This window comes from Bombina bombina, chromosome 6 (genome assembly GCF_027579735.1).
Source record: "Bombina bombina isolate aBomBom1 chromosome 6, aBomBom1.pri, whole genome shotgun sequence".
NCBI classification, from domain to species: Eukaryota; Metazoa; Chordata; class Amphibia; order Anura; family Bombinatoridae; genus Bombina; species Bombina bombina.
In genome coordinates, this window is record NC_069504.1 from 745915516 (window position 1) to 745941083 (window position 25568).

At 39.7% G+C, this 25568-nt stretch overlaps 1 protein-coding gene and 1 long non-coding RNA gene across 2 annotated transcripts in view; one reads left to right on the forward strand and one right to left on the reverse strand.

Moving 5' to 3' along the window:
* Positions 1 to 18719, reverse strand: part of LOC128663604 (uncharacterized) — a 156857-nt gene extending 138138 nt beyond the window's left edge. The window contains exon 1 of the long non-coding RNA XR_008402889.1: positions 18690 to 18719. This is a non-coding gene — a long non-coding RNA (uncharacterized LOC128663604). The remainder of the gene's footprint in view (positions 1 to 18689) is intronic.
* A 116-nt stretch (positions 18720 to 18835) lies between these two features.
* Positions 18836 to 25568, forward strand: part of KEAP1 (kelch like ECH associated protein 1) — a 96096-nt gene continuing 89363 nt past the window's right edge. The window contains exons 1-2 of the mRNA XM_053718009.1: positions 18836 to 19166; positions 21291 to 22366. Of these exons, the coding sequence (XP_053573984.1) occupies positions 21824 to 22366 (543 nt within the window). The 5' untranslated portion in view covers positions 18836 to 19166; positions 21291 to 21823. The remainder of the gene's footprint in view (positions 19167 to 21290; positions 22367 to 25568) is intronic.

Consider the following 25568-nt stretch of genomic DNA (forward strand, 5'->3'; position numbering starts at 1 on the left):
CAAAACTTACTAAGTTTTTTAATGTTTTTTTTAGGAGTGAGCAGGAGAGCAGCTGCTTAAGTGAGATATTAAATAGGTACTGCATGTTGGTATCATCAACCTGCTATTAAGTACCAATATTATAGAAGGGTCCTAATGTGAAATGTCAAATATTGTTTCTTAAATTTGTTGTGGCATAGGTGGTAGAGGAGGTCTTTTTACCAATTAGTAAAAGAGACATTTTAAGCTAGTGTCTAGTAAGCGTGTGCTTAGGTTCTGGGTCAAGGCGCAATAGACTGTGTGTTATAAGTAGAGTCATATAGAATGAATCACTACTCTCAACTAATTTAAATAGAATAAGAGTCAGGGCACATCCCCCACCTTGGCCGTGGGTGGACGGGTAGGCCCCATAAAAACAGGTATACTGTGCTTGGAAAGCCTTATCCTCCAATAAGTAATTGTGAATGATTGCATAGCTTCACCCTACTCCAGATCTTTGAGCCGCCAAGACTGGTCGAACAGGTTAAAAGGAGTGAATCTGGCAGTATCTCCGTAGCTCGCCAAGAGCCATATGTGCAGATCTATAAGCCGGCATAGGTGGATGCTAGAACTCAGTCTATTGATCACTGTCTTCGTCTAGCCCGAGCTCCATTTTGTCCATCATCCTTCTCTCACCATTGTGTTCTTTAATACACCAGAGACTGCTGTATGAAGCATACTGCCATGGCTCAACTGAACAGATAGCAGCCCAATCAGCCCCTCTACTTCCTCTTGTTGGCTGCCCTCCCGTCTACAGACTATGACTGACCTATCGAGTCATGAAATCCATCTTTTGTCTTCTGGTCAAGGTCCTCAGCAATTGTCAGAACCCGGGGATGGATCAGGGTAAAAGGTGCCAAGTATGTTTTTCTATCTTGGCAAAGTGATCATTAAGCAGTTTCTCAACATTTCTCAATAGTTCAACTGTCACCACATCTCTCAGCTCTCCTCTCATCTCTCCATAAAGAAAAGATTTACAGTCAGAAACAAATGGTACAGCACATATTCCCCGTCTATTATGTATGTGGGGGTTTGAAGGCATCTCCACCAGTGGGTTGCCGTAAGCCTCAACACTCCGGATCGGTTGACTAGTTCAGTACTCAGTACATTCTGGTATCAGAAGATTGAGCGTGGTCTGTAGGTTTCAAATATCTTGTCAGATACAGTAGTCGGCTTCATAAATTCAGGTAGTGGGCAAATTAACTGCAATCAACACAGAGCTACTGATATTGCGACCACTCAAGGTGCTGCCCAGAGACACGCCCCGTAAAGACACATTTTAACATTTATTTTAGATCAGCCTTTATTTATTTTTTTGTACAGCAGAAGTCACTTTTTTTTTTAAAGAAAAATTTGAGCATTAGTGCACTGCTGTCTGTTTACCGCTTATTAAGTTGCCCCTTTTTTTGGTGCACATATACACACCCCTGATAAATGTTCCCTTTAGAATATGTATGCTATGCTGGAGGCAGCATAGAAATTATGATTCAGTGGCACCTGCTCTTTCCTGATATGAGGCATTAAAGTGATGGTAAATCAGAGCGTTTATCAAACGCTAGGATTTACCATCACTAAAAATCAAGTGGAGGTTAAGTGATCATATATGTAAAAAGGGTGCTAAACTCACCCTGAATGTGCCATTAAAAATCGCTAAACTTGGTGGCTCCGGCCGCCAACGGCACATCACTCTTCTACCAATGAGGTGACACTTGCACCTCTAAACCAATAGATGTACGTGCATACAGAACACTGTCAGTTGACACGCACAGCTATTGGTTTAGAGGTGCAAACGTCACCTCATTAGTAGAAGAGCGATGTGCCGTGGGCGGCCGGAGCAGCTGAGTTTAGCTATGTGCAATGGCACATTCAGGGTGAGTTTAGCATCCTTTTTTTACATATATGATCACTTAACCTCCACTTGATATTTAGTGATGGTAAATCCTAGCATTTGTTATACGCTTAGATTTACCATCACTTTAAATCTTTAATGATAGTCAATTTTGATCACAGGCAGATTGTTAACAAAAGGGACACTATAATCTAAAAGTTTCCCTCTTTATGTGTTCCAAATGACTTGTCATACCTGATGCATAGTATTAAATGTATGGGAAATTGGTCATTAATGCTTATTTTGGCACTTTAATGAACTAGTTTTGATCATTAAAACCATAACCTAATAGGTTAGGAGGTTAATTTATACTGCTTTCACCCGCTTACATAGCTTTTCTACAGATAATACAGCAGTATTCATATTTTAAAGTAGAAACAACACCAGCCAATTGCAATGACAAAATAAAGGTAAAGGAGCTATTTGCAAACATTCTAATAGACTCCAGCAAGTAAAATGTATAATTAGGAAAAAATATTGAAGGGGACGCAATTTTATAAGTATAATGTCCCTCTAAAGAGTGAGCGAGGGGGGAACTTCCGGGCGGCGGCCATGATAGGTCGTGTTGTTGAGAGCTGTTCCAGTATTCCCACAAACTCTGCGGATTATCTCTGGATCCAGCTGCCATCCAGTCTTTAGTCAACAGATATTAGCTTTAAGATAACACCATTACCTAAATGATGTTCTTTTATTGGGTATAGCTGCCCGCTACAACAATCCGGAGCTAAACCTGAGGTTGCGGCCTCATTCTAAACCCCCCAGTGGTATACCCTCGGGATACTGCTGCTGCATAGGGCCTGAGTGTTCTACCATATCTTAAGATATCATACACGGATAACCTCTCCTCACCAGACATAGCAAACATGGAGGTAAACCTCCTTCGAGACCTGGAGGATCTCCTCCTTTGCCATCTCACCCGCTTTGAAAATCACCTCTGGGGATCTATCCATGCAGACACCCACAAAGCCTCATACGCCATACCCGATGCGGCGACACAGGCAAGTGGCCCCAAGATGAAAACAGCTGACTTACCTCCAAATCTCTCATCGCAACAATCCCCACCAAAAACGGACTACCCAACCCTGGACCCAATCACTGGAGGAGAGAAGGAAGATACCCTCTGCCATGCTGCACCCGCAACCATCGCAGACCGGGACACAGAAGATCTACCCAATGGCTCGACATCAGCTGGAGAGGGGAAACCCGTTGTCACTCTGCGGGACTCCGCACACCTACCGGGCCCAGTGGGAGGGAAGATCCGGTCTCCGGTAAGAGCTTGTGGGCCCCTAGTCAAACCTCCACTAGCGTCTATTGGTGTCGCTAACCCCGTAGCTCCTCATCACTGCACCTTGGAGGATGCTGCTTGTGGCAACATTTCTAGATGTCTGGGGACTGTAACCAGCTTCAAGTTAGACCATGCTACCGGCCCTGCAACTCCAGCAACCCTCAGAGACTCCAACCTCATTCCTCAGCTCAGCCGTGGACTAGCAAGCTCATACAGGTCGCATGGAAAGCAGGACAGGGCCACATCCACACTCAGGATAAGCCTGAGCAACCTTCTAAAACTGTCCCTGTGCCCCAGATCAGGAGTGGGGTAGCTTGTTATATGACTAACCAGGAGTCAAACAGCCACAAGGTGAGACTCTCCTACTGATTCCCACACCTCGGGACATCTTACCCCCACGCTGGTCTCCCAAATATATTTACCCCACTCATAGCACTGATATTAGATTTTTATGAGTTGCACAAGCTTGTCTATGTTTACCACAAGTATATGATATGAGAACTGTAGTTGGGACGCAACTTTATTAGTAATCATCTACAAAGTGTACATTCCGGTATGTTTTCATGTTTGAGGGGATCAAATGATTTTTTTGGAATTTTATTGTTATAGCTACTAATAGGGACGATAATCTATATTTAGACACTTGTAAGGGGAATGATCATTATACAATGTTAGAGAGCTAAGTGTGTCTTCTATTAAACTACTTGTTCAGTCTGTATTAACTAAATGTCCATATAAGCTATAAGAGTTCTGTGCCGCGCTCCACTTCTCCTAGACTTTAGGCTGGTCCTGTAGACCTTTACAAATTATCGTTGATGTTGATGGTACCCACCCTTATAACAAAGGAGGTATTGCAAACTTCCTTCTGCTGGCCTGAATTCCTAAACTTACATGGTCTCATATACCTAGTTGAATTGCACCTATAGCCCTCTCCAGTTTCGGTTATCCATATATATATATAAATGTTATATCCAGAGTTGATAAACCTACATGTGTGCTTGCTATATTTACAGTTGTTAAGTCCTAAGGCCCATAAGTTGCCTAATAATACTATAAACCTAACTTTACTGGAGGCCCAAAAGTGACCTCATCTGCTATACAGAGGTTGAAAAATTAAGGGTTTCAGGTTGATATGTTCAACGCTTTTATTCAGGTACAAATTAGACAGTTCTCATCATTATTGTGTTGATTGGTACACTACCATATTGTCATATAGATTATTGGTTATGTGATTTTATATTTTTCCACTGTACCTTCTTCACATGTATGCATTTTGTAAATTAATCCCATAAACTGGGCCCAAAAGTGGCCCTGTAACTCTTTTCCCCTCGCACTCCCCGCCCCAATTTTTACCTGGTTGTCAGCGGTCCAAAAGTGGCCGGTATGTTTCACTTAGGGGAAATTGTTTATCACCAAGTTTCATTATGTTATAAACACCAAAAAAAAAAAAAAGAAAAAAAAAAAAAGAGGTTTTGCATTGTACAACTAACTTTTATTTTACAAAATCAAATAATGTTGGTCTTTGTAAGTTTATTATGTCATGCCTTTCTATGTTAAGATGTATGTATATTTACTATTGCATGATGCATGTTCATGTACATTTTATTTCTCAATAAAAATCTAAAAAAAATAAATAAAAAAAAAGGAGTTTGTATGAGATCTTTATAAAGATTAAACAATTCAACCCTGTCTGCATTAAACAAGACTATGAATTATTATGAGGAAAATTTTGAAAAATATACGGATATTTTTTATTTTGTCAATGTGCTTAATAGTTTTTAGTCAACAGTTATTTATTAAAGGTATTGTATACTGTTGGATGGATTTCCTGGTACATACTTTATTGAGTAAATGACTCAAACAATCAAACTAGCTAAGGTGGCGAATCAAGTGTGATAGATAATATTAGATAGTATTAAGTAACAAAGCTGTTCATCTGTAATAACTAATTTAACCCCTGTAAAGCGGTTCAACACATACTTAAAGCGATATTCCATCCAAAAAATAAATGTACATAGATGCATTTCAGTTTTGAATAGAAGCATTTTTGTAATTTTCATGTAGTACCAAAATGTCTCCTAGTAAAAGCAATGGCTGTTTTATGAGTGTATTTAAGTATGCACTGTGGACAAGCAATAACAAAGCACTTGCTCAGACAGGCATCCTCAAACTTGGCCCTCCAGAGGTTTAGAACTACATTTCACATGTAGGATGCCTGACCTAAGGTGCTTGTACCATCTGGTAATGACTCATTGCTAACATGATACAAGCACCACTGGCGCTGAAAGCAGCTGCAGTATTTCAAATGCTGGTGCACTGCGAATATCTAGCTATGCTTCACATGCACGTGCAAAGAAAAATGCGGATACTAAAACAGTAATCATTTTTACCAGAAGCATTTTTTGCCAATACATGTATTTTGTAAATATGTTTACATCCAAAGGTGTAACCCATTTATGTGTATTTTAATTTTAACTGGAATGCTCCTTTAAAGTCAACCTCCGAGCAGCAATGCACTACTGAACACAACTGGTGAGCCAATGACATGACGCATATGTGACCGAAATGTAACAAAGTCCCCTGATCAAAATGATGGTTGCAACAGCACTTGATATTTACTGTCTTGATGCAGTTTTCAGTTTACCTACGTGTTATGAGATGATGCTTTATTGTTTGTAGTTTCCTAATAATTGTCCTTTATGTGGACTTAAACTGAATGTCAACTTTCATGAATCAGTGCCCGGTTTTTAAAAAAAAACTATTAAAAACAGGGGCACTTTCATTCATGAAAGTTTACATTGCACCGGATTTTACAAATACTTACCTTCTTCTCCTGAAACACCAGATTGCCAATCCCACACATGCAGCTCCTCTGTACTTCGTCAGCAGTGACGAAACCGGCTCTCTCCAATCACAGCTTCCCCCCCCCAGGAGCGTTTATCTGGTGAGGCCACGCCATGATTGGAGGAAGCCGGTTTCGTCATTGCTGTGTTAGTACAGCAGGAAGAAGCAGGCTGGGCGATCTGCGACCTGGTGTTTCAGGAGAAGAAGGTATTTGTAAAATTCCAGTGAAATGCAAACTTTCATGAATGAAAGTGCCCCTGTTTTTAATAGTTTTTTTTTTAAAAAACCAAGCACTGATTCATGAAAGTTGACATTTACTTTAATCCCAAACCTTACTTTGGAAACTTACTGTACTATTTGGATTTTATTCATTCCTTCTGCCTATGATTGTACACCAAATAACATCTTGCAGAGGGCAGATTATGTTCTTTCTTTTCCTTTTTATTTATTCTTCATTATATATAAATTTCTTATTGTACAGTTTTATACTTTTCTAATGTGGCTTATCAGTTTGATTCTATTAATGTAAACTTTAAATGTTACTATAAACCATGTAAAAAAGGAAACAAAAAAGAGGCATATGTGTGTAGCTACTAACCACCAGCTAGTTATCCGTAGTAATTTGTGTGACCCTCTGAGAAGGTGTGATGTTTGAATACTGGTGCACGGCCCTCACAGGATATGTGCATATACCGAAAAAAAACAGTGATAACTTTTATTAGAAACATTTTTGTTAATGGAAGTATATTGCAAACGTGATTCTATTTCAAATTGAAATGTATCCATTCACATTTTATTTTTGACCTTTCTTTCCTTTTAAATAAATTCAGCAGAAACAAAAGACATTTATCTTGAAGTTGGAATTATTATATTAGAGGCATGAACATTTTAAGAAAATCTTTCTTTCAAATGATAGGCTGCAGTGTTAGCCACCATGTTTGAGCATAACACAACAGCATATGAAACTCGGTTTCTATATAGTCACAACTGCTTTATAGTTTAAACACTGAATACCATCGGGTTGATTAACATCCCCTGCTAGCGGCCGATTGGCCGCGAATCTGCAGGGGGGCGGTATTGCACAAGCAAATGATAAATGCTGATGGCGGACATGAAACGCTACATTGTATCGTGTCCGCTCGCACTTTGATAAATATGCCCCTTAAGCATAAAAATATTTTGGAGATGATCATTCCTACATTAAAACAAGCAAAATATCAGTAGCTGCTTGAACAGTGGATGATGTGGCCTGGACACTTAACTCCTATAAGACCCCGCCCAAGGTTTGGTGAAAATATTGTTTTGGCCTTTCATTTCTGCACCTCCAAAATTAGAATGTGTGTTATTTGCACATAAAACTTTTCCAACAACTTTTCCTACTAGACTATTTTCTGTAATCGCCCATAAATAACAGATGTTTGATCAGGCAATGATTTTAGTTCTAATATTTTAACTCTCTCTTCAGTTTTGTAATCAAAATACCTGACAAGCACAGAACAAAATGTGGATCTCTTTATGACTGGAATGCGTCAGTCAGCACAGAAATAAATGTTGCCCTTTCTAAATCACAGTACAACAGATGTAAAGCGTGAGGGGCAAACAGGTTCAAACTAACAGCGTCTGCTTTGGCATGCGCACATGTAAATTGGGGCTCTACTGTTACCTGGAGTAGCATTGATATGCAATCCACGGACCTAAAACTATGAGTGAGAAACTGTTTGACATGTGAAAACACCTTCAATGACAGCTAAATGCTTTTCCTTATAACCAATTTTCTTCTGTCTAAATAAAAATTGTTAAAGTTATGGTAATTATGGTATGGTATTTATTTTTTATTTTGTATGTGAGCTAACTGTTCTCCAATTGCCACTATTGCTACAAAAACATTTTTGTGTGCAAATGCTGTACAGCTAGAGCGCCAATTGGAGAACAGTAAAAACCGTTAGCTAAAAAATAAAAAAAAAAGAGTTTTGAAGTTGGCGGCTGGAGAGCAGGGTATTAGAATGGCACGGCTAGATTAACCCTTTGAGTGCTAATGACGGCTCTGAGCCATCACAGAGTTTCTCACTCTGGTGCTAATGATGGCTCAGAGCCGTCACTAGCACTCTCCCACCTTGAGGGAGATCTGGGGGCTCCCACCCGCTCCTACCCCGGCGATCCTGCCTGTAGAGTGACAGGCATCGCCGGGGCATCACGTTTTGCGCAGTGACGTCACACGCAATGACGTGATGACGTCACTGCGCAACTTTATTAACAATTTGTCAATACAAAGTATAGGGAAAGGGGATATGCTGCTTACAGACCCCCAAGACCCACCATTGGAAAGGTAATCGTCTAACCTTTCCAATGGTGTAAGTCTTGGGGATCTGGGGGGGGGGGGGGGAAGTTAAAACATTTTTTTTCACAAAATAAAAAAATAAATTAAATCAGCTTAGCATCCAGGTGGGAAAGTGCTTAGCACTCAAAGGGTTAAAAAGTACATTACAGTGCATCTTATTTTAAGTTATTATTTTAAGCAGTCCATTTAAAAGATTGCTTAGATTCTGGACCTGATTTAAGAACATGTAAAGTTTACCATCACTTTAAGAATTGCTTTTGTGTTTATCAGTGCTTAAGTGAGTTTTAATAATCACCACATCAACTACAGCTGATGGAAAAATTAGATGCACATCACGTCAGAGCCTCAGGTCTATGTGACGAATGGAAATTCCTTTTGTAGCTGTTTATTAAAGGTACACTTACGCTTCTTTGGTCTCATTTCTATAAATAAATATGAAATGACTATTTTTATACTATTAAAAAAATATGGTAGGAACTGCTAGCAAATCTTTTCAAATAATTGGTAGAGTAATATATAAAGAAAATTGTATATTTTTATTAAAAGTTATAGAAGGAAGGCACGTACGTCCTTTTAAAAACAGACAAATCTGTAATGAATCTTTATATTTATAATTATTAGCCCATATGGAAAGAACCAGAAATATAAAATATTCCTAAAAGCACTTTTAGAAATACTTAAAATGATGAAGGACTCTTAAAGGGACATGAAACCCATTTTTTTTCTTCCATTATTTATTTTATTTTAATGTTAAAGGGACAGTCAACACCAGAATTTTTGTTGTTTTAAAAGATAGATAATCCCTTAATTACCAATTCCCCAGTTTTGCATAACCAACACAGTTATAATAATACATGTTTTACCTCTGTGATTACCTTGTATATAAGCCTCAGCAGACTGCCCCCTTATTTCAGTGCTTTTGACAGACTTGCATTTTAGCCAATCAGAGCTGTCTCCATGGTAAATGCACGTGCAAGAGCTCAATGTTATCTATTGGAAACACGTGAACTAATGCCCTCTAGTGGTGAAAACTATCAAAATGCATTTAGATTAGAGGCGGCCTTCAATTAGCATATGAACCTCCTAGGTTTAGCTTTCAACTAAGAAGACCAAGAGAACAAAGCAAAATTGGTGATAAAAGTAAATTGGAAAGTTGTTTAAAATTACATGCCCTATTTGAAACATGAAAGTTTTTTTTGGACTTGACTGTCCCTTTAACTAAATTTCAAGTTTACTTCTATTATCAAATTTGATTAATTCTCTTGGTATCATTTGTTAAAGGAGAAGCAATGCACTACTGGTTTCTAACTGAAAACATGGGTGAGCCAATGACAAGCTATATATATATATATATATATATATATATATATATATATATATATATATGCAGCCACCAATCAGCAGCTAGAACCTAGGTTCTTTGCTGCTCCTAAGCTTACCTAGATAAACTTTTCAGCAAAAGAAGGAAGCAAATTACATAAATGATGTAGCGCTGCGTAATCTGTTAGCGCTCTACAAGTAACCGAAAATAATAATAATAAATTGTAAAGTTGTTTAAAAATGGTATGTTCTTTCTAAATCATAAATGTCTAATTATGATTTTTCTGTCCCTTTAAGTTAACCCCTTCTGTAGGAGCTAGAAATACTTTAACCCCTTAACCCAAATGGACGTATATATATATATATATATATATATATATATATATATATATAAAACACGGAAGGGAACTGCACTCTCATACCGGACCGGGTACACATCCCATGACCCTGCAACATGCTCAGCCCTGGGTGCCACTGGCACTCACAGGAAGCTGTGCTGTCCCCAGAGCCACAAGCAGTTAACCCCAGACAGGTCTGGGTGCAAGAACCATAGGGAAAATTACAAAACAAATTAATACAACACACAGAGAAAACCCAGCACTCACTTACAAGCTCTCAGCTAAGATTTAAAAGCAAAAATGGAAAGGTTAGTCACCGCATCTGGCCAAATGGGACAAGCTCAGGTACCACGTCAAGGTCCTCTCCAATACCTGAGACCCTAAAACAGCCACACAATGCAAGCTTTCAAATCCAAACAAACTGAAAACAAGGGAAGGGTGCACAGGAATATGTAACCACCCTAGACATATACCAAACACGGAAGAGAACTGCACTCTCATACCGGACCGGGTACACATCCCATGACCCTGCAACATGCTCAGCCCTGGGTGCCATTGGCACTCACAGGAAGCTGTGCTGTCCCCAGAGCCACAAGCAGTTAACCCCAGACAGGTCTGGGTGCAAGAACCATAGGGAAAATTACAAAACAAATTAATACAACACACAGAGAAAACCCAGCACTCACTTACAAGCTCTCAGCTAAGATTTAAAAGCAAAAATGGAAAGGTTAGTCACCGCATCTGGCCAAATGGGACAAGCTCAGGTACCACGTCAAGGTCCTCTCCAATACCTGAGACCCTAAAACAGCCACACAATGCAAGCTTTCAAATCCAAACAAACTGAAAACAAGGGAAGGGTGCACAGGAATATGTAATCACCCTAGACATATACAAAACACGGAAGGGAACTGCACTCTCATACCGGACCGGGTACACATCCCATGACCCTGCAACATGCTCAGCCCTGGGTGCCACTGGCACTCACAGGAAGCTGTGCTGTCCCCAGAGCCACAAGCAGTTAACCCCAGACAGGTCTGGGTGCAAGAACCATAGGGAAAATTACAAAACAAATTAATACAACACACAGAGAAAACCCAGCACTCACTTACAAGCTCTCAGCTAAGATTTAAAAGCAAAAATGGAAAGGTTAGTCACCGCATCTGGCCAAATGGGACAAGCTCAGGTACCACGTCAAGGTCCTCTCCAATACCTGAGACCCTAAAACAGCCACACAATGCAAGCTTTCAAATCCAAACAAACTGAAAACAATATATATATATGCCTATATTATCACATGACGAATATATATGTCCGAGCTGCAGGAAGCTGCAGCAGCCTCGGCTGTAACTTTAGAGCTATCGTTCCTGAGTTCCAGGGATCTGCCTGCATAAGGAACTGAAGCACAATTGGTGCTCCGGTTCCATATGAAGGCAGATGCCAGATCATTACAGACGGCAACACTGTGTGTGTCACCATCTGTAACAATCATCTTCTGGTGCCGGCGGAAGGTGTGGGAGGCAAAGAAGGAGACGGGTGAGCAGTGGAAGGGGTAGAGATGGAGTGGGATGGGCCCTGCACTGCCAAAAAATAAAAATAAAGGGAGGAGTGATGGGGAGCTACCCTTTATGATTAAAAGGCACATTAAGCACTTTGAGTTGATAATATAAAATTATAAATCATATATATATATATTGGCTGCACACTACATGGCAGGCTGGCAGCTCCCATTGTTTTATAGACACTAAAACTTTACAGTTATTTTGTCAATAATATTCATACCTCTCAACTGTCATGGTTTCTGCGTGACAGTCCCAATTTCAGGGGTCTGTCCCGCTGAGACAGCCTTCAGTCCCTCATTGCCCCTCAGGCCACTATTCCCTCTAAGGTATTTTTATGTTAACAGATTCTTTACAGGGTGTGAACAGCAGGAGGTGTAAGCGCACTAATTCAGAGCGCACAAGTGCTTAGAGCCCCAAAAGAGGGCAGGGTATTCTCTATTTCGCCAAGGGCTGCAACACACTCATTTGCTTCTCTTCTTAAAAGGACATGAAACCCAAAATATTTATTTCATGATTCAGACAGACCATGTTATTTTAAACAACTTTCCAAATTGCTTCTATTATCTAAATTGCTTCATTCTCTTGGTATCTTTAGTTGAAAAGCATATCTAGGTAGGCTCAGGAGCAGCAATGCATTACTGGGAGCAAGGTGCCGATTGGTGGCTGTACAAAAATGCCTCTTTTCATTGGTTCACCAGATGTCTTCAGATAGCTCCCAGTAGTGCATAGCTGGTCCTTCATAAAATGAAGAGCATGAAGCAAAAAAAAAAGTAAATTGGAAAGTTGTTTGATATCACCTGCTCTAAATAAATCATGAAAAATAAGAAAAAAGAAAAATATAGTGTTTCATGTCACTGACAGGGAGTTACCTTATGGTTAGTGATTTACTTTATTTGTAGGCCCTTCCCCCCATTGTGCAAGTCATGCACTGAGGGTTTCCCCCCTTCCCTAGAGCAGAGTAGCTATTTGCTCATATTGGCACAAAGTTTTGTTATGCTTTACAACACAGCACAGGTTCTCTGAGAAAGGAGGGAATGCACTAGCACTGCATGCTGGAACTAAGCCTTGTTCACATCCATATGATGTCAGTCCTGCCTGCTATAATACAGACATGCTGTGCTGAGCTGATAGCTACTAGTTACACAGCATCTTTACCGGTATTATTTTGCACCTGTGAATCTGTCTAGGGTTCTCAAACTATCTGCTGATGTTTTTCTTCCCTCCCCTGACTTCACAATGCCAGTGAACAGAGCTGTCAGGAGTGACATGAGATGGCTCTTAAAGCGCAGTCCCCTGCATCCAGTGTGAGGGCTATCCCTGCCTAATACAGAGCTGTCACTGAGATCTCTCCCATCTCCCCTCCAACATTTGTGAGTAGGCATTTCTTGCCTCCCTCTTGTTGACTACTCCTCTTCACTCTGCTCTCTGCCTAAGGCCCCAATGAACGAAAGTGCTACGAGGCAGCAAGATATTCAAAGGTATCCGCTGCTATGTTGAGCGAGCTTGTAGGAATATCCCAAGCTCCCGACATAGCCGCATCGCAAAGAGACGTTTATTATACACGCTATTGGTTGGCAATACTGGCTCTAGACTACACCCTTTGAATAACTGTCATGCCTAACCGCTACTCCTAATACCCCAAAATCGACATATTCCTCAATCAGAAACTAAAACTACACTAATAAATATCTAACGCGCCACATACCAACCGCTACTAACTATTAACCTCTAAACCGCCACATACCCACTGCTACTATTTAAAGTGATCAGTCTAGTCCAAAATAAACTTTCATGATTCAGATAGAGAATGTAATTTTAAACAATTTTCCAATTTACTTTCATCACCAATTTTGCTTTGTTCTCTTGTTATTCTTAGTTGAAAGCTAAACCTAGGAGGTTCATACACTAATTTCTAAGCCCTTTAAAGGGACAGTCAACACCCGATGCAACTTCACTCCATACCTTAGATCAGGAATAGAAGATGCAGCTGCACCGCATCGCATGTTGATGAGCTCTAACGGTATAGGAGTAATCACCCAGAATACATATGTTTATTCTGTGTAGATATAGCCGCCAAACTCCCCCCACTGTTAGGTATTTACTTTCCTTTTATTTGAATCTTCCAATCATAATCCAATCCTCGGTTGGATTAACAAGCGTTCACAGAGAATCGCGCATGCGCAATGTATAATCACAGCAACACTTACGATTTCAGCTTGCGTTTGCGAGCGGGCAGAAGATAATGCACATGCGCATTATCAGAAACAGCAACGTCACCCTTTGGAACATGAACGAGCAGGGAAAATATTAGAGAAGGGGACGAAGGAGGATGGGGAGGAGTTTGGCGGCCATATCTACATGGAATAAACATTTGTATTTTGGTTGATTACTCCAATACTGTTAGAGTGTTTCAACATGCGATACAGTGCAGCGGAATCTTCTATTCCTGATCTAAGGTATAGAGTTAAGTTACATCGAGTGTTGACTGTCCCTTTAAGGAGGTAAAAAGTGTATTTATATAACTGTGTTGGTTGTGCAAAACTAGGGAATGGGTAATAAAGGGATTATCTATCTTTTTAAACAATAAAAATTCTGGTATATACTGTCCCTTTAAAGTGAAGGTTAAGTTTCAGCATATGAAATACAGGAATGCATTTGTTAATATTACCCTAACCTAATTGCTATTTTTTTTTTTTTTTTTTTTAATTTTCTTATTTTTAAATTGTTATCTCCCTACTGTTGCGATGTCTAACTCCTCCCACATACCAGTTCCGGCTTTTCTTGTGTTTGACGTAGAGAGCGGTCCCATCCGCTTTCTACGTCTTCCTAAAGCACGTTCACGAGGCTCTGTGAAACAGAGCATGCGCCAATTGGCGATTTCACAGTCTTCTGCGCAAGCGACAATGGGCACTCACTATAACAAGTTCTATGGGGATTACTGGATATTGCCAATACGCATGCGCAAATCTGGCCTGGATGCCAACAATAGCGCATGCGCACAGGGTCAAGTAGGCGGATGACGTGCACTGACGGCCGCCTAACGGCCAGAATTTCAGTTGGCTGATACAGAAACGTGATCGGCAGCAAAAATAAATAAAATTTACGGGTTGCATTTGTGTACGATCGCAAATGGAACAATAATGATGATAAGTTGGTTTGGAATTAGATTTTTAACTAATCATGAATGAAAGTCATATTGATTTTGTGAAATCCCTATGCCACCACATACCCACCACTACTATCTAACTTCTTCAATGGTGGGCCCTCTTCATCCATGCTCCAGGGGCCCATCTTTGCGGCGGCGACCGGCAAAACCTCCTCAGCCTATTTGGGCACCTGGAACTCATTGTCGGAACGGAGTTGAGCAAGGAATCAAGTCAGTCTTTTAGTAAGTTATCAGCAATTTGAAGAGGCACCTAGGGATACCACTTGTTTGGGGTGGTACCTTCTGGGAGGAATGGGGGACACTTCAAATCTAAGGAGGTTTTGAAGCTCCTCCAGTGGTCCGAGGCTCCTGTCTGGCGCTAAGTTCTAGAAGCCAAGATAGGCAGAGGAGGTTTTGCCGGTTCTCCTGCGGTCAGCGGCCGCTGACGGTCTGGGGCTCTATTCAAGTCCAGCACTGAGTTCCAGGAGCCCGGATAGGCCGAGGAGGTTTTGCCAGTCCTCTGGTGGTCAGGGGCCGCTGGTGATCCAGGGCTCAATTCTTAATTTTGTATCATTGTAACTTACTTGGGGACACTTTAAATCTGAGGAGGTTTTGACGGTCCACCAGTGGTCCGGGACTCAATTCCGGCCAGGCGCTGAGTTCCAGGAGCCCAGATAGGCCAAGGAGGTTTTGGCGGCCCTCCGGCAATCGGCGGCTGCTAACGGCCCGGGGCTCAATTCAGGTCCGACACTAAGTTCCAGGAATATATATAAATATATATATATTCATTGTGTATCATTGTAACTTACTTGTCTATCTGACAACACCTGATAGGACTAAAAAAAAAATTAAACCACAGGGTTATTATACAAGTGTTTTGCTTCCCATATTTTCTTAAATGTAAAATTTGAAAGGGGTCAGAGTTGTTGTACCTGGGCCATCAGGTTGTACTTGCCCCCCATAGACCAAATGTTGCCAGTCCCCCCTTCTTAAAACAGTTTGAAAGAAAGAACAGCACATTGTTTTAATGGTGTCAGACTTAGTGCGTTGCTTGCGCTACCTTCAGAGTGCAGGAACTGTAGGATGTGGAGTAGATGGCTACTTTAGAGCACTGGAATGGAAGTGAGGAGAAAAGTGTCCCTCTTTGGCATTTTCAATTGTTGGGAGGTTTGCAATATTTAAACAACTAATTAAATTTTTAAAAATAAATTTACATGTTAGTCTAAGACTAATCTATTCTTTGAATGCATAATTTTTATAGGTGAAACTGGGACCATCTGGCTTGGTGCCAGTGGGGGTGTGATCAGGGGTGTGGTGAACGGGGCGTGGCGATTGCCGACCGGGACTAATTTTCCATAAAACTCACAAATGGATCATTTAATCTAATTTAAAATGAGCTCTGAATGGAATAGAAAATATCAATAAGTGGCACTAGAACTAGATCATTCAGTTATATGAAAGTATTTAGGGTTGGAAAAGTCAGAAGTTAAAGCAGTAACTACTCAGAGATGGTGAGGATATGGCTATGCAAATTAGTATTTCTACATATATAGAGGAATTATATTATATTGAACAATAAACATGTTGGCATCTGTGTTCGCTGTGTTATCATTAGTATGACCAATGCAACAGCATGGTGCACATAAGGAGACACATACAGGCCCTGCAATTGTACAGGGATGGAGCTAGGTACTGTGATATGGAAGCATTAAACTGCTGGTCTCTGTTCATAACCAGATTTTAGTAATAAAACTGAATAAACAGTCAGTAGCTGAAGAGCAGGGGCAGAATGCTCATCAATGGGAGGCTACTGCTTGACCAGTCTGGGGCATAACTAAAGAAACCCTAGGTCCCGTAGCAAAATGTAAAAAACTGAGCTTCTCCTTTACACCCTTCCCTTTTATTTTTCACCCATATAAAAGAGTAGTGATTTGATCTGTTGCACTTGAATGCTTCATTTGGGGGGGATAACAAAGGCTTATTTTCCATCTCTATTAAACCTCTCTGCGTCTGCTGTATAATAGAGAGAGAAGAAACAGAAAAAGATGTCTAATGCGGCTCCCTAGAGTCTAGTTTTAGGAAATTAAGTGACTTAATTGTTGCTCCCGTAAATAAATACCAGTACTGGAAATTACTACACTAAGATCCCAGTTGGTTGCATTTATTATTTACCTCCTAGTTTCAACAGGTCAGTCCTTATGACACTATGACCCAAATGAGTGATACTCAATGCTTGTGATGACTGCTGATTCTGACTCTCCAATTTCCCAATCCGATTATGCTCACTCTGATGGGAGGCATGGTAGTGTGTACGGGAGGTAGCTTGGATATTCCTGGTCTTATTCGCTCCTGTTCTGCCCTGTGTGCCTTGGTGCCATGGTTATGATTAACTATTTCCTGGTCCTGCTTTGCTTTCGTTACTGACTCTCTTCGTGTTCTAGTTGTCTTTTCTTCCATGATTATTACCAGTTCCTTATAGCCTCGGTTCTGCCCTGAGCTGCCACTGCTGTTGTCAGTGTTTTCTCACATGACACCTTAAATTCCTCTCACCGCAGCACGTTTTTGGATTGGATGAATAAAGCTATTTGAGCGTTGCACTGAGTGTGGCTTCTAATCGGAGGGTTGTGTGGTACTAGCAATTCATTTTGAGTTTAGAGGGGGCATTTGGGGATGTACACAGCATAGCATTTCATAATACCGCCCATGTCAGCTATGCTAGCCAATTGCAATCAGAATGTAAAAAAAACGGATTTTACATTGCCGGTATTTGAAATGCCGGCACTGGCAGGGACAGAATGAACAATCGTGTGGGACACTGGGACAGCGCATCTAAACAGGGACAATCCTAGTCAAACTGGGACGTCTGGTAAGCCTATGTTTATTGTCCCTTTAACAGCTAAACATACACATACAGTAGTCCTCCATGAAAATAATGGTCATCTAAGACTATAGGTGAGTGAGCATGATGATTTGTGTAGTCATACAATACCCCCACCAAAGCTCTACCTTAGACCTAAATCTTACAGTGTATATTTTTACAACTAAGCAGTCATTTTACCCCTTGGTTGCCAGCAATATACATTTAGCTAAGACTCAAAGGCCCCTTTATCAAAGTTCTTGCGGACCTGATCCGACAGTGCGGATCAGGTCCGCAAGACCTCGCTAAATGCAGAGAGCAATACGCTCTCCGCATTTAACATTGCACCAGCAGCTCACAAGAGCTGCTGGTGCAACGCCGCCCCCTTCAGACTCGCGGCCAATGGGCCGCCAGCAGGGGGTGTAAATCAACCCGATCGTACTCGATCGGGTTGAATTGTGGCGATTCCTTCCGTCTGCTCAGAGCAGGCGGACAGGGTTATGAAGCAGCGGTCTTTGTGACCGCTGCTTCATAACTGCTGTTTAGGCTCGCCAGAAACACGGGGCATCAAGCTCCAATCGGAGCTTGATAGATAGGCCCCATTGACTTTAACGACTATCAACGTACCCTGTACTTCGGCTGTTCACATGCGCTGGAAGTAGCGCAGGTCTTGCTGATGTTGGCAAAACCACGGTTTATCTACATGTCTCCGGAAGTACTATCACAGCTTCACCTCTGTCAGCAAAGCTGTGCTAGTAAAACCCTTAATGACAGGGTATGTCGGATATTAAAGAGTTTAAAATTGACATTTCTGAAACATTTTACTGGACAACCTGCTAAAATACTGGACTGTTAGGTTGAATACTCGACACGTGGCAGCAGCACTACATACACACCATAAGAAGTTTTGTAAAATCATTAATAAAATAACAGCTTTATACACTTTCATTTATTTTGTAATCCATTGGCAATTGCTGATATCGCATGTAAAAAAATGGTAGAGTAAATAATTGTTGGACGAATAGTGCGGGGAAATTCAGGTTGCCATAGCGACTTAAAAACGGGAACTAACAACTGATAAAATTGCCCAATGGTACCTGAGAGTATGCCAGCCTCCTCTGTTTCCTCATCTTTCCCTACGCATCAAGTTGCAGCGCTTTAGAATTATGACTCTCTAGGGCTTCCGTATACAGACAAGTCCATGTTACAGACAGGGGAGGAGGAAGCTACATCTGTTTATTTTTTTTCGCCGCATCCTAGGGCCTCACCTCAAACACCTTTCACTCAATTCTTCATTGTTTTCTCCGAACTGCGATGTAATATTTTCAAGAGAAGCAATTTCCCACCCCTCTGCTCACAAAAGATATTGGTTTGTCCCGCTTTAGTGGAAGTAGCAGCTGAGTGTGCAGGAGCGGCGGCGGTAGTAGACAACAATCACCAGCTGGATTGTCAGTGCGGTGTGTGGGACAGACAGTCTTGTACTCTGCGCTTTTGTCCCGGCCTCAGGGGCAGCTCTCTACCTACTACTGATGCCTGTGTCACATAAACCTACTGGGTGCCTTAAACTGATGCAGGTAAATAATGATCACACATTACTGGGGCACGGTCTTTGTTAGATCATTTAGGTGGTGTATAATACGTATCTAGTAACATCTATTTTACAGATGGTTTAGGAACAACTTTTTATTCATGTACAATATACATTATTTTTTTATTCCACTTTAATGAGCATTGTACTTTATTAATATGTTCACTTTACATACACCAGGTTGTGTGCACTTTATTTGAAAACCAAAGACCATTAAAAAAAAAAAAATACAAAAAAAATCATAATTTGGGATTTACATACAAACACAATATGGATGTGAAAATATGAAAAATAAAAATACTATTGACAATGTTCTAATTTACTTCAATTATCTAATTTGCTTCATTCTCCTGATATCCTTTGCTGAAAAGTAAATCTAGATAGACTCAGTAGTTGCTGATTGGTGGTTGCACATAGATGCCTCATGTGATTGGCTCATCCATGTGCATTGTTTTTTCTTCAACAAAGATTTCTAAAGAATGAAGCAAATTAGATAATAGAAGTAAATTAAAATGTTTAAAATTGTATTCTCTACCCGAATCGTGAAAGCAAAATTTGGTGTATAGTGTCCCTTTAATGTGAATGAGGGGAGCTAGTTACTATACTAATAAGGTGCATGAAAATATTACTGTGAAAAATGGACACTGAACCCAAATTTTTTTTCTTTCGTCATTCAGAAAAGGCATACAATTTTAAGCAACTTTCTAATTTAATCCTATTATCAATTTTTTTTTTCCTTTGTTCTCTTGCTATCTTTATTTGAAAAAGAAGGCATCTAGCTAAGGAGCCAGCCAATTTTTGGTTCAGTCTGGACAGCACTTGTTGATTGGTGGGTGAATTTAACCACAAATCAGCAAGAACAACCCAGGTTTAAAAAGAAGGCATCTAAGGAGCCAGCCAATTTTGGTTCAGTCACTGGACAGGACTTGTTTTATCCACCGATGGGTGAATTTATCCACCAATCAACAAGAACAACCCAGGTTGTTCACCAAAAATGGTCCGGCAACTAAATATACATTCTTGCTTTTGAAATAAAGATACCAAGAGAATGAAGAAAATTTGATAATAGTAATAAATTAGAAAGTTGCTTAAAATTGCATCCTTTATCTGAATCACGAAAGAAAAAATTTGGGTTCAGTGTCCCTTTAAATTCTATGTAGAAATGATATTACAAATATAACTTGATACTAATATAGTTTATTAAGCACTATGTGATATGAAGGGTATGTCAAACAGTACATGTAAAGGATACATAGCAGGTTGTGTTACTGAAGTAAGGGGGAAGTTAAGAGTTATTTATAGCATAAGGAAGAAAGGGACCAAATTAGTGAGATAGCTGGCATCACATTTACAAACATTCCTCCTTGTGATACTGCATAACAATGACAGTGCTGTTTCTAACCAGAAAGGATAATGAGTAGCCAGCCAACCTTTTCCAGAAACCAGGAGTATTTGTTCATACATATATTTACCTTTTAAAGTATGTAAAAAAAAAAAAAAAAGTAAAAATTGCATTTGTATTGACTTCAGGGATTTTTTTGCAAGCAGACAAAGGGACTGTCAACTCCAAAAATGTTATTGTTTGTTTAAAAAGATAGCTAATCCCTTTATTGCCCATTCCGTCAGTTTTGCATAACCAACGTGGTTTTATTAATATACTTTTAACCTCTCTGATTATCTTGTATCTAAGCTTCTTTTGACAGCCCCCTGATCACATGACTGTTATCTATTGACTTACATTTAATGCAATTAGTGCAGTGTCATGCACAACTCTGGGAGTGAGCACAATGCTATCTATATGGCCCACATAAACTAGCCCTCCCCTGTTGTTTAAAGCTAATAAAAAACATGTGATAAGAGGTTGTCTGTAGTGGCTTAAAAACAGGCAGACAATTTGAGGTTTAAATGTTATAAATTATATTAATATAATTATTGGTTGTGCAAAGCTGGGGAATGGATAGTAAAGGCGTTATCTATTTTTTTAAACAATAAAATCTTTAGTGTTGACTATTCCCTTTAAAGTTTATAGCTTGACTGCTTAGTGTTTAATCTATTTGAAAGCCGTTTCTGTAATACTTACAATTCAAACATAATTTTCTTTTCTTTGCAGATCTAAAAATATGAAGTAGGAGGCAATTTCTTGGATCCTATGACAGTGATTTAGCTGGATTTTGTTTTGAGGATAAAGTAAAATGCGTAGATGTGAACATATATTTATCCAGAGAATACACCTTTTATTAAAAAACATGATATAATTTTCAGCAGTTGAAGATCGGAGTATCAGCTGCGGGAAACATGTGCTATGGATTTTAAATTATTTACAGACTTATAATTTTCAGCATACTGTGGAATTCTTCTCTCAGCTTCACAACATGACAGTATTTGCCAGACTCTGGTTATGAATGGAGGAGTTTCACGTTGGATTACAAACATATAGATATATTTTTAAAACCTGCAAGACCTACAAAAACTTCTGACACACTTGTCTTAGTTAACTAGCTAGCTTTTACAGATGTAGACTGTAAACTATCAGTTAAAACAGACAATTGTATCCATTTTTTTCTTCTCTTTTGATTTGGAATAAAAAATAAAAAAAAATTGGAGTGATGAATTTCTGATTGGGTGAGAGCTTGCTCAACGGGGATGTACGCCACAGAGTGTCAGGCAGAAGTGACTCCTTCACACAGTAATGGCAACCGGCAGTTTCAGTATTCTCTGGCGGACCACACCAACCAAGCCTTCCAGATAATGAATGAACTTCGTCTCAATCAGCAACTGTGCGATGTAACCCTAAGAGTCAAATATCATGACATGGAAGCAGACTTTGTAGCCCATAAGATTGTGCTGGCTTCTAGTAGCCCAGTTTTCAGGGCAATGTTTACTAATGGTCTCAAGGAGTGTGGGATGGAGACTGTGCCTATTGAGGGTATCCACCCTAAGGTTATGGAACGACTCCTTGAATTTGCTTACACAGCCAGCATTTCTGTGGGTGAGAAATGTGTGATTCATGTAATGAATGGGGCAGTAATGTACCAAATGGACAGCGTGGTCAAAGCTTGCTGTGACTTCCTCATCCAACAACTTGATCCCAGTAATGCCATTGGAATAGCCAGTTTTGCTGAACAAATAGGGTGCCAGGAGTTGCACCAGAAGGCCCGGGAGTATATATACATGCAATTTGGAGAGGTGGGTAACATTTGCAACTGCACATATGGTTTGATCTGGTTGATTTATAAGTGTAGATGTCATAATAGTAATATTAGAGTATTGAGAACCTCTGCTTAAACGTTATAATGTCCTAACTAAAAGATATTTACTGTAATAGAGGAAGACAGAACTGTCATCCTTTGAAATTATAGTCAAGGAAAAGGGGTGTAGAACTTCGAAATAGGGGATCAAGGTGGACATCGTTTTCATTTTTACTTCCAAAATCCTTAAATCCATCTCTCCTACAAAAACTTGTTTAAAGGGACACTGAACCCAAATTTTTTCTTTCATGATTCAGATAGAGCATACATTTTTAAGCAAATTTCTACTTTTCTCCTATTATCAATTTTTCTTTGTTCTCTTGCTATCTTTATTTAAAAAGCAGGAATGTGATGCATAGGAGCCAGCCCTTTTTTTGTTGTTGAAAACCTGGGTTATGCTTGCTTATTGGTGGGTACATGTAAGCCTCCAATAATCCAGCGCTATCCATGGTGCTGAACCTAAAATGGGCTGGCTGCTAAGATTTACATTCCTGCTTTTAAAATAAAGATAGCAAGAGAACGAAGAAAAATTGATAATAGGAGTAAATTAGAAAGTTGCTTAAAATGTCATGCTCTATCTGAATTATGAATGAAAAAAATTGGGTTCAGTGTCCCTTTAACACTGTGCTATATTTTCTTCACTAATTATTCTAAAACCCAACAAGATTCTAAAGGCATTCCAAATCCAAGGGCTCACTATCTTCTTGAAACCTCTTTGACCTTTCAGCAATCCTTCGACCTCACTCAGATTACCAATTAATGGAATGTGAAACTAGGTAATAATTTAATGACATGCAACGTATTAAAATATAGAAGAAGAAGAAAAACAATATATAGAGGGGAAAAAAGTAGGTTTCACAACTACTACCTTGTGACTAATTTTATATGATGAATAGTCATGTATTCTCCTCCCTATGACATATCTCATTGCTAGTGTATATTCCTGAACATGTATTGTCACCTAATTTCCTTAACTACCATATTGTGTTTTCGGAGAGTTCTGGCTACTAATGAGTCATCAAAAGATATTTTGTGAGTAAGATTTGGCTGGGAGAAAGAGCTGTATGACATAATGAAAATATGTATGCAATTCAGTTTTTGTGTTTTTCAGTTTTAATATTCAGTTCCATGGATATTCTGTTTAATTTCAATTATTTTTTAAACTTTTTATTTTTATTACAAGACATTGTTTTGTTTATTTACAACACAATAGAACTTTTTTCAACACAATAGCACTTATTCATAATTAAATTGACTGTATTTAAAGGGCTAGAAATGTCAAAATTGAAATGTAAGCATTATTGCAATATAGTTCCATTAGCAAAAATGCTTTTAGTAAAAATGTATTACTGTTTTGTTGCGGCATATGCACATATCCTGTGAAGGCCGTGCAATAGTATTCAAACACCACACATTCTCAGAGAGCTGGCTGTGGTATGTATTGCTTCTCAAAGGGTAATTTGTGTCATACAAGCCACTGCTGACTCTCTGAGAAGTTGTGGTGTTTGAATATGAGTGTACGGGCCCTCACAGGATATGTGAGTATGCTGCGGAAAAACAGTAATACATTTTACTAGAAGCATTTTTGCTAATGGATGTATATTGCAAACATGCTTATAATTCAAATTGAAATGCACCCATGCACGTTTTCATTTTTGACCTTTCTATCCCTTTAATGCAGACATTTAGTGCTCTAATTCATGGTCAGTTAATTTTTTGTATTTACTTTTTTGTATATCTCGCCCTAGATAGCTGTGATCAAGATGAAATAGGTGATTCAATTACGAGCAGCAGTGGTCTGCTTGGAAAATGTAGTACTTGTGGCTTCTAAGTGGGACTTTACCTGTGTGTTTAACCACTTTTGTGAGGGTTAGACACACAGTTATCTTGGGTCAGTAAAGCAAAACATGCCTGCTCTAATGAATTGGGAAATTGGCCATCGCTGTTTTTAAAGGAACATTTAAATGCAAAAGATGCATGCTCTAACACTTAGGGCTCAATTTATCAAGTGAGGGCGGACAGGGGAGTACATATTCGCCTCTGGCGGGCAGCAATCCGCTGCCGGAATTTACCTTTGTACGTGAGCGCTATTTTGCACTCGCGTGCTACACCGCCAGAGCATAGCCAATCACACGCGGGCAGGAGCTGTCAATCTCCCCGGTCGGACGAGACCGGGAGATTGAAATTCTGCACGTAAGAGGTGGAGAAGAGGGTAGGACGCAGCGGTCTGATGAGCGCTGCTTGATAAATACTGACTGCAGGTTCGTTCTCTTGTGAGATCCTGCAATCGTAGGGGAGGAGAAGGCTTGATAAATCGAGCCCTTAGAATGCTGCAAATCCAGTATTAAGCTGCATATAAATTTATACTATGTATTTAATAGTACTTTTTCCTAAAAATGCCCAGTGACACAGGGCCAGATTTAGGCATGGCTGCAGGGTACCCCCTGTCTACTGTTCTCCAGAAAGCTATTTTTAGTTTTTAAAGGGATATTCCCTAGTTTTTCACAACCAACACAGTTATATAAATGCAATTTTTACCTCTGTGATTACCTTGTATCTAAGCCTCTGCAAACTGCCCACTTATTTCAGTTCTTTTGACAGACATCCATTTTAGCCATTTAGAGCTGGCTCACCTGAACTCCACAAGCGTAAGCACAGTGTTATCTATATGACACACATGAACTAACACTCTCTAGTGGTGGAAAACTGTCAAAATGCCCTGAGAGAAGAGGCGGCCTTCAAGGTCTTAGAAATTAGCATATGAACCTCCTAGGTTTAGCTTTCAACTAAGAATACCAAGAGAACAAAGCAAAATTGGTGAAAAAAGTAAACTGGATTTTCACCCATGGTGCTTTTGTCACACTTGGGTGCCATAGCCCACAGCTGAGGATGTTGCACACAATCAGGGCTATGACAGTGCAGTGTTACTCAAGATTTGTGAAAAATCTGGTCTGTAAGTGTAACATTTTGTTAAAGGGATACTAAACCTGTTTTGTTTTTTTCCTGATTCAGATAGAGCATGCACTTTTATGCAACTTTCTAATTTACTCCTTTTATAAATTTTTCTTCGTTCTCTTGGTATCTTTATTTAAAAACCAGGAATATAAAGCTTAGGAGCCGGCCCATTTATGTTCAGCACC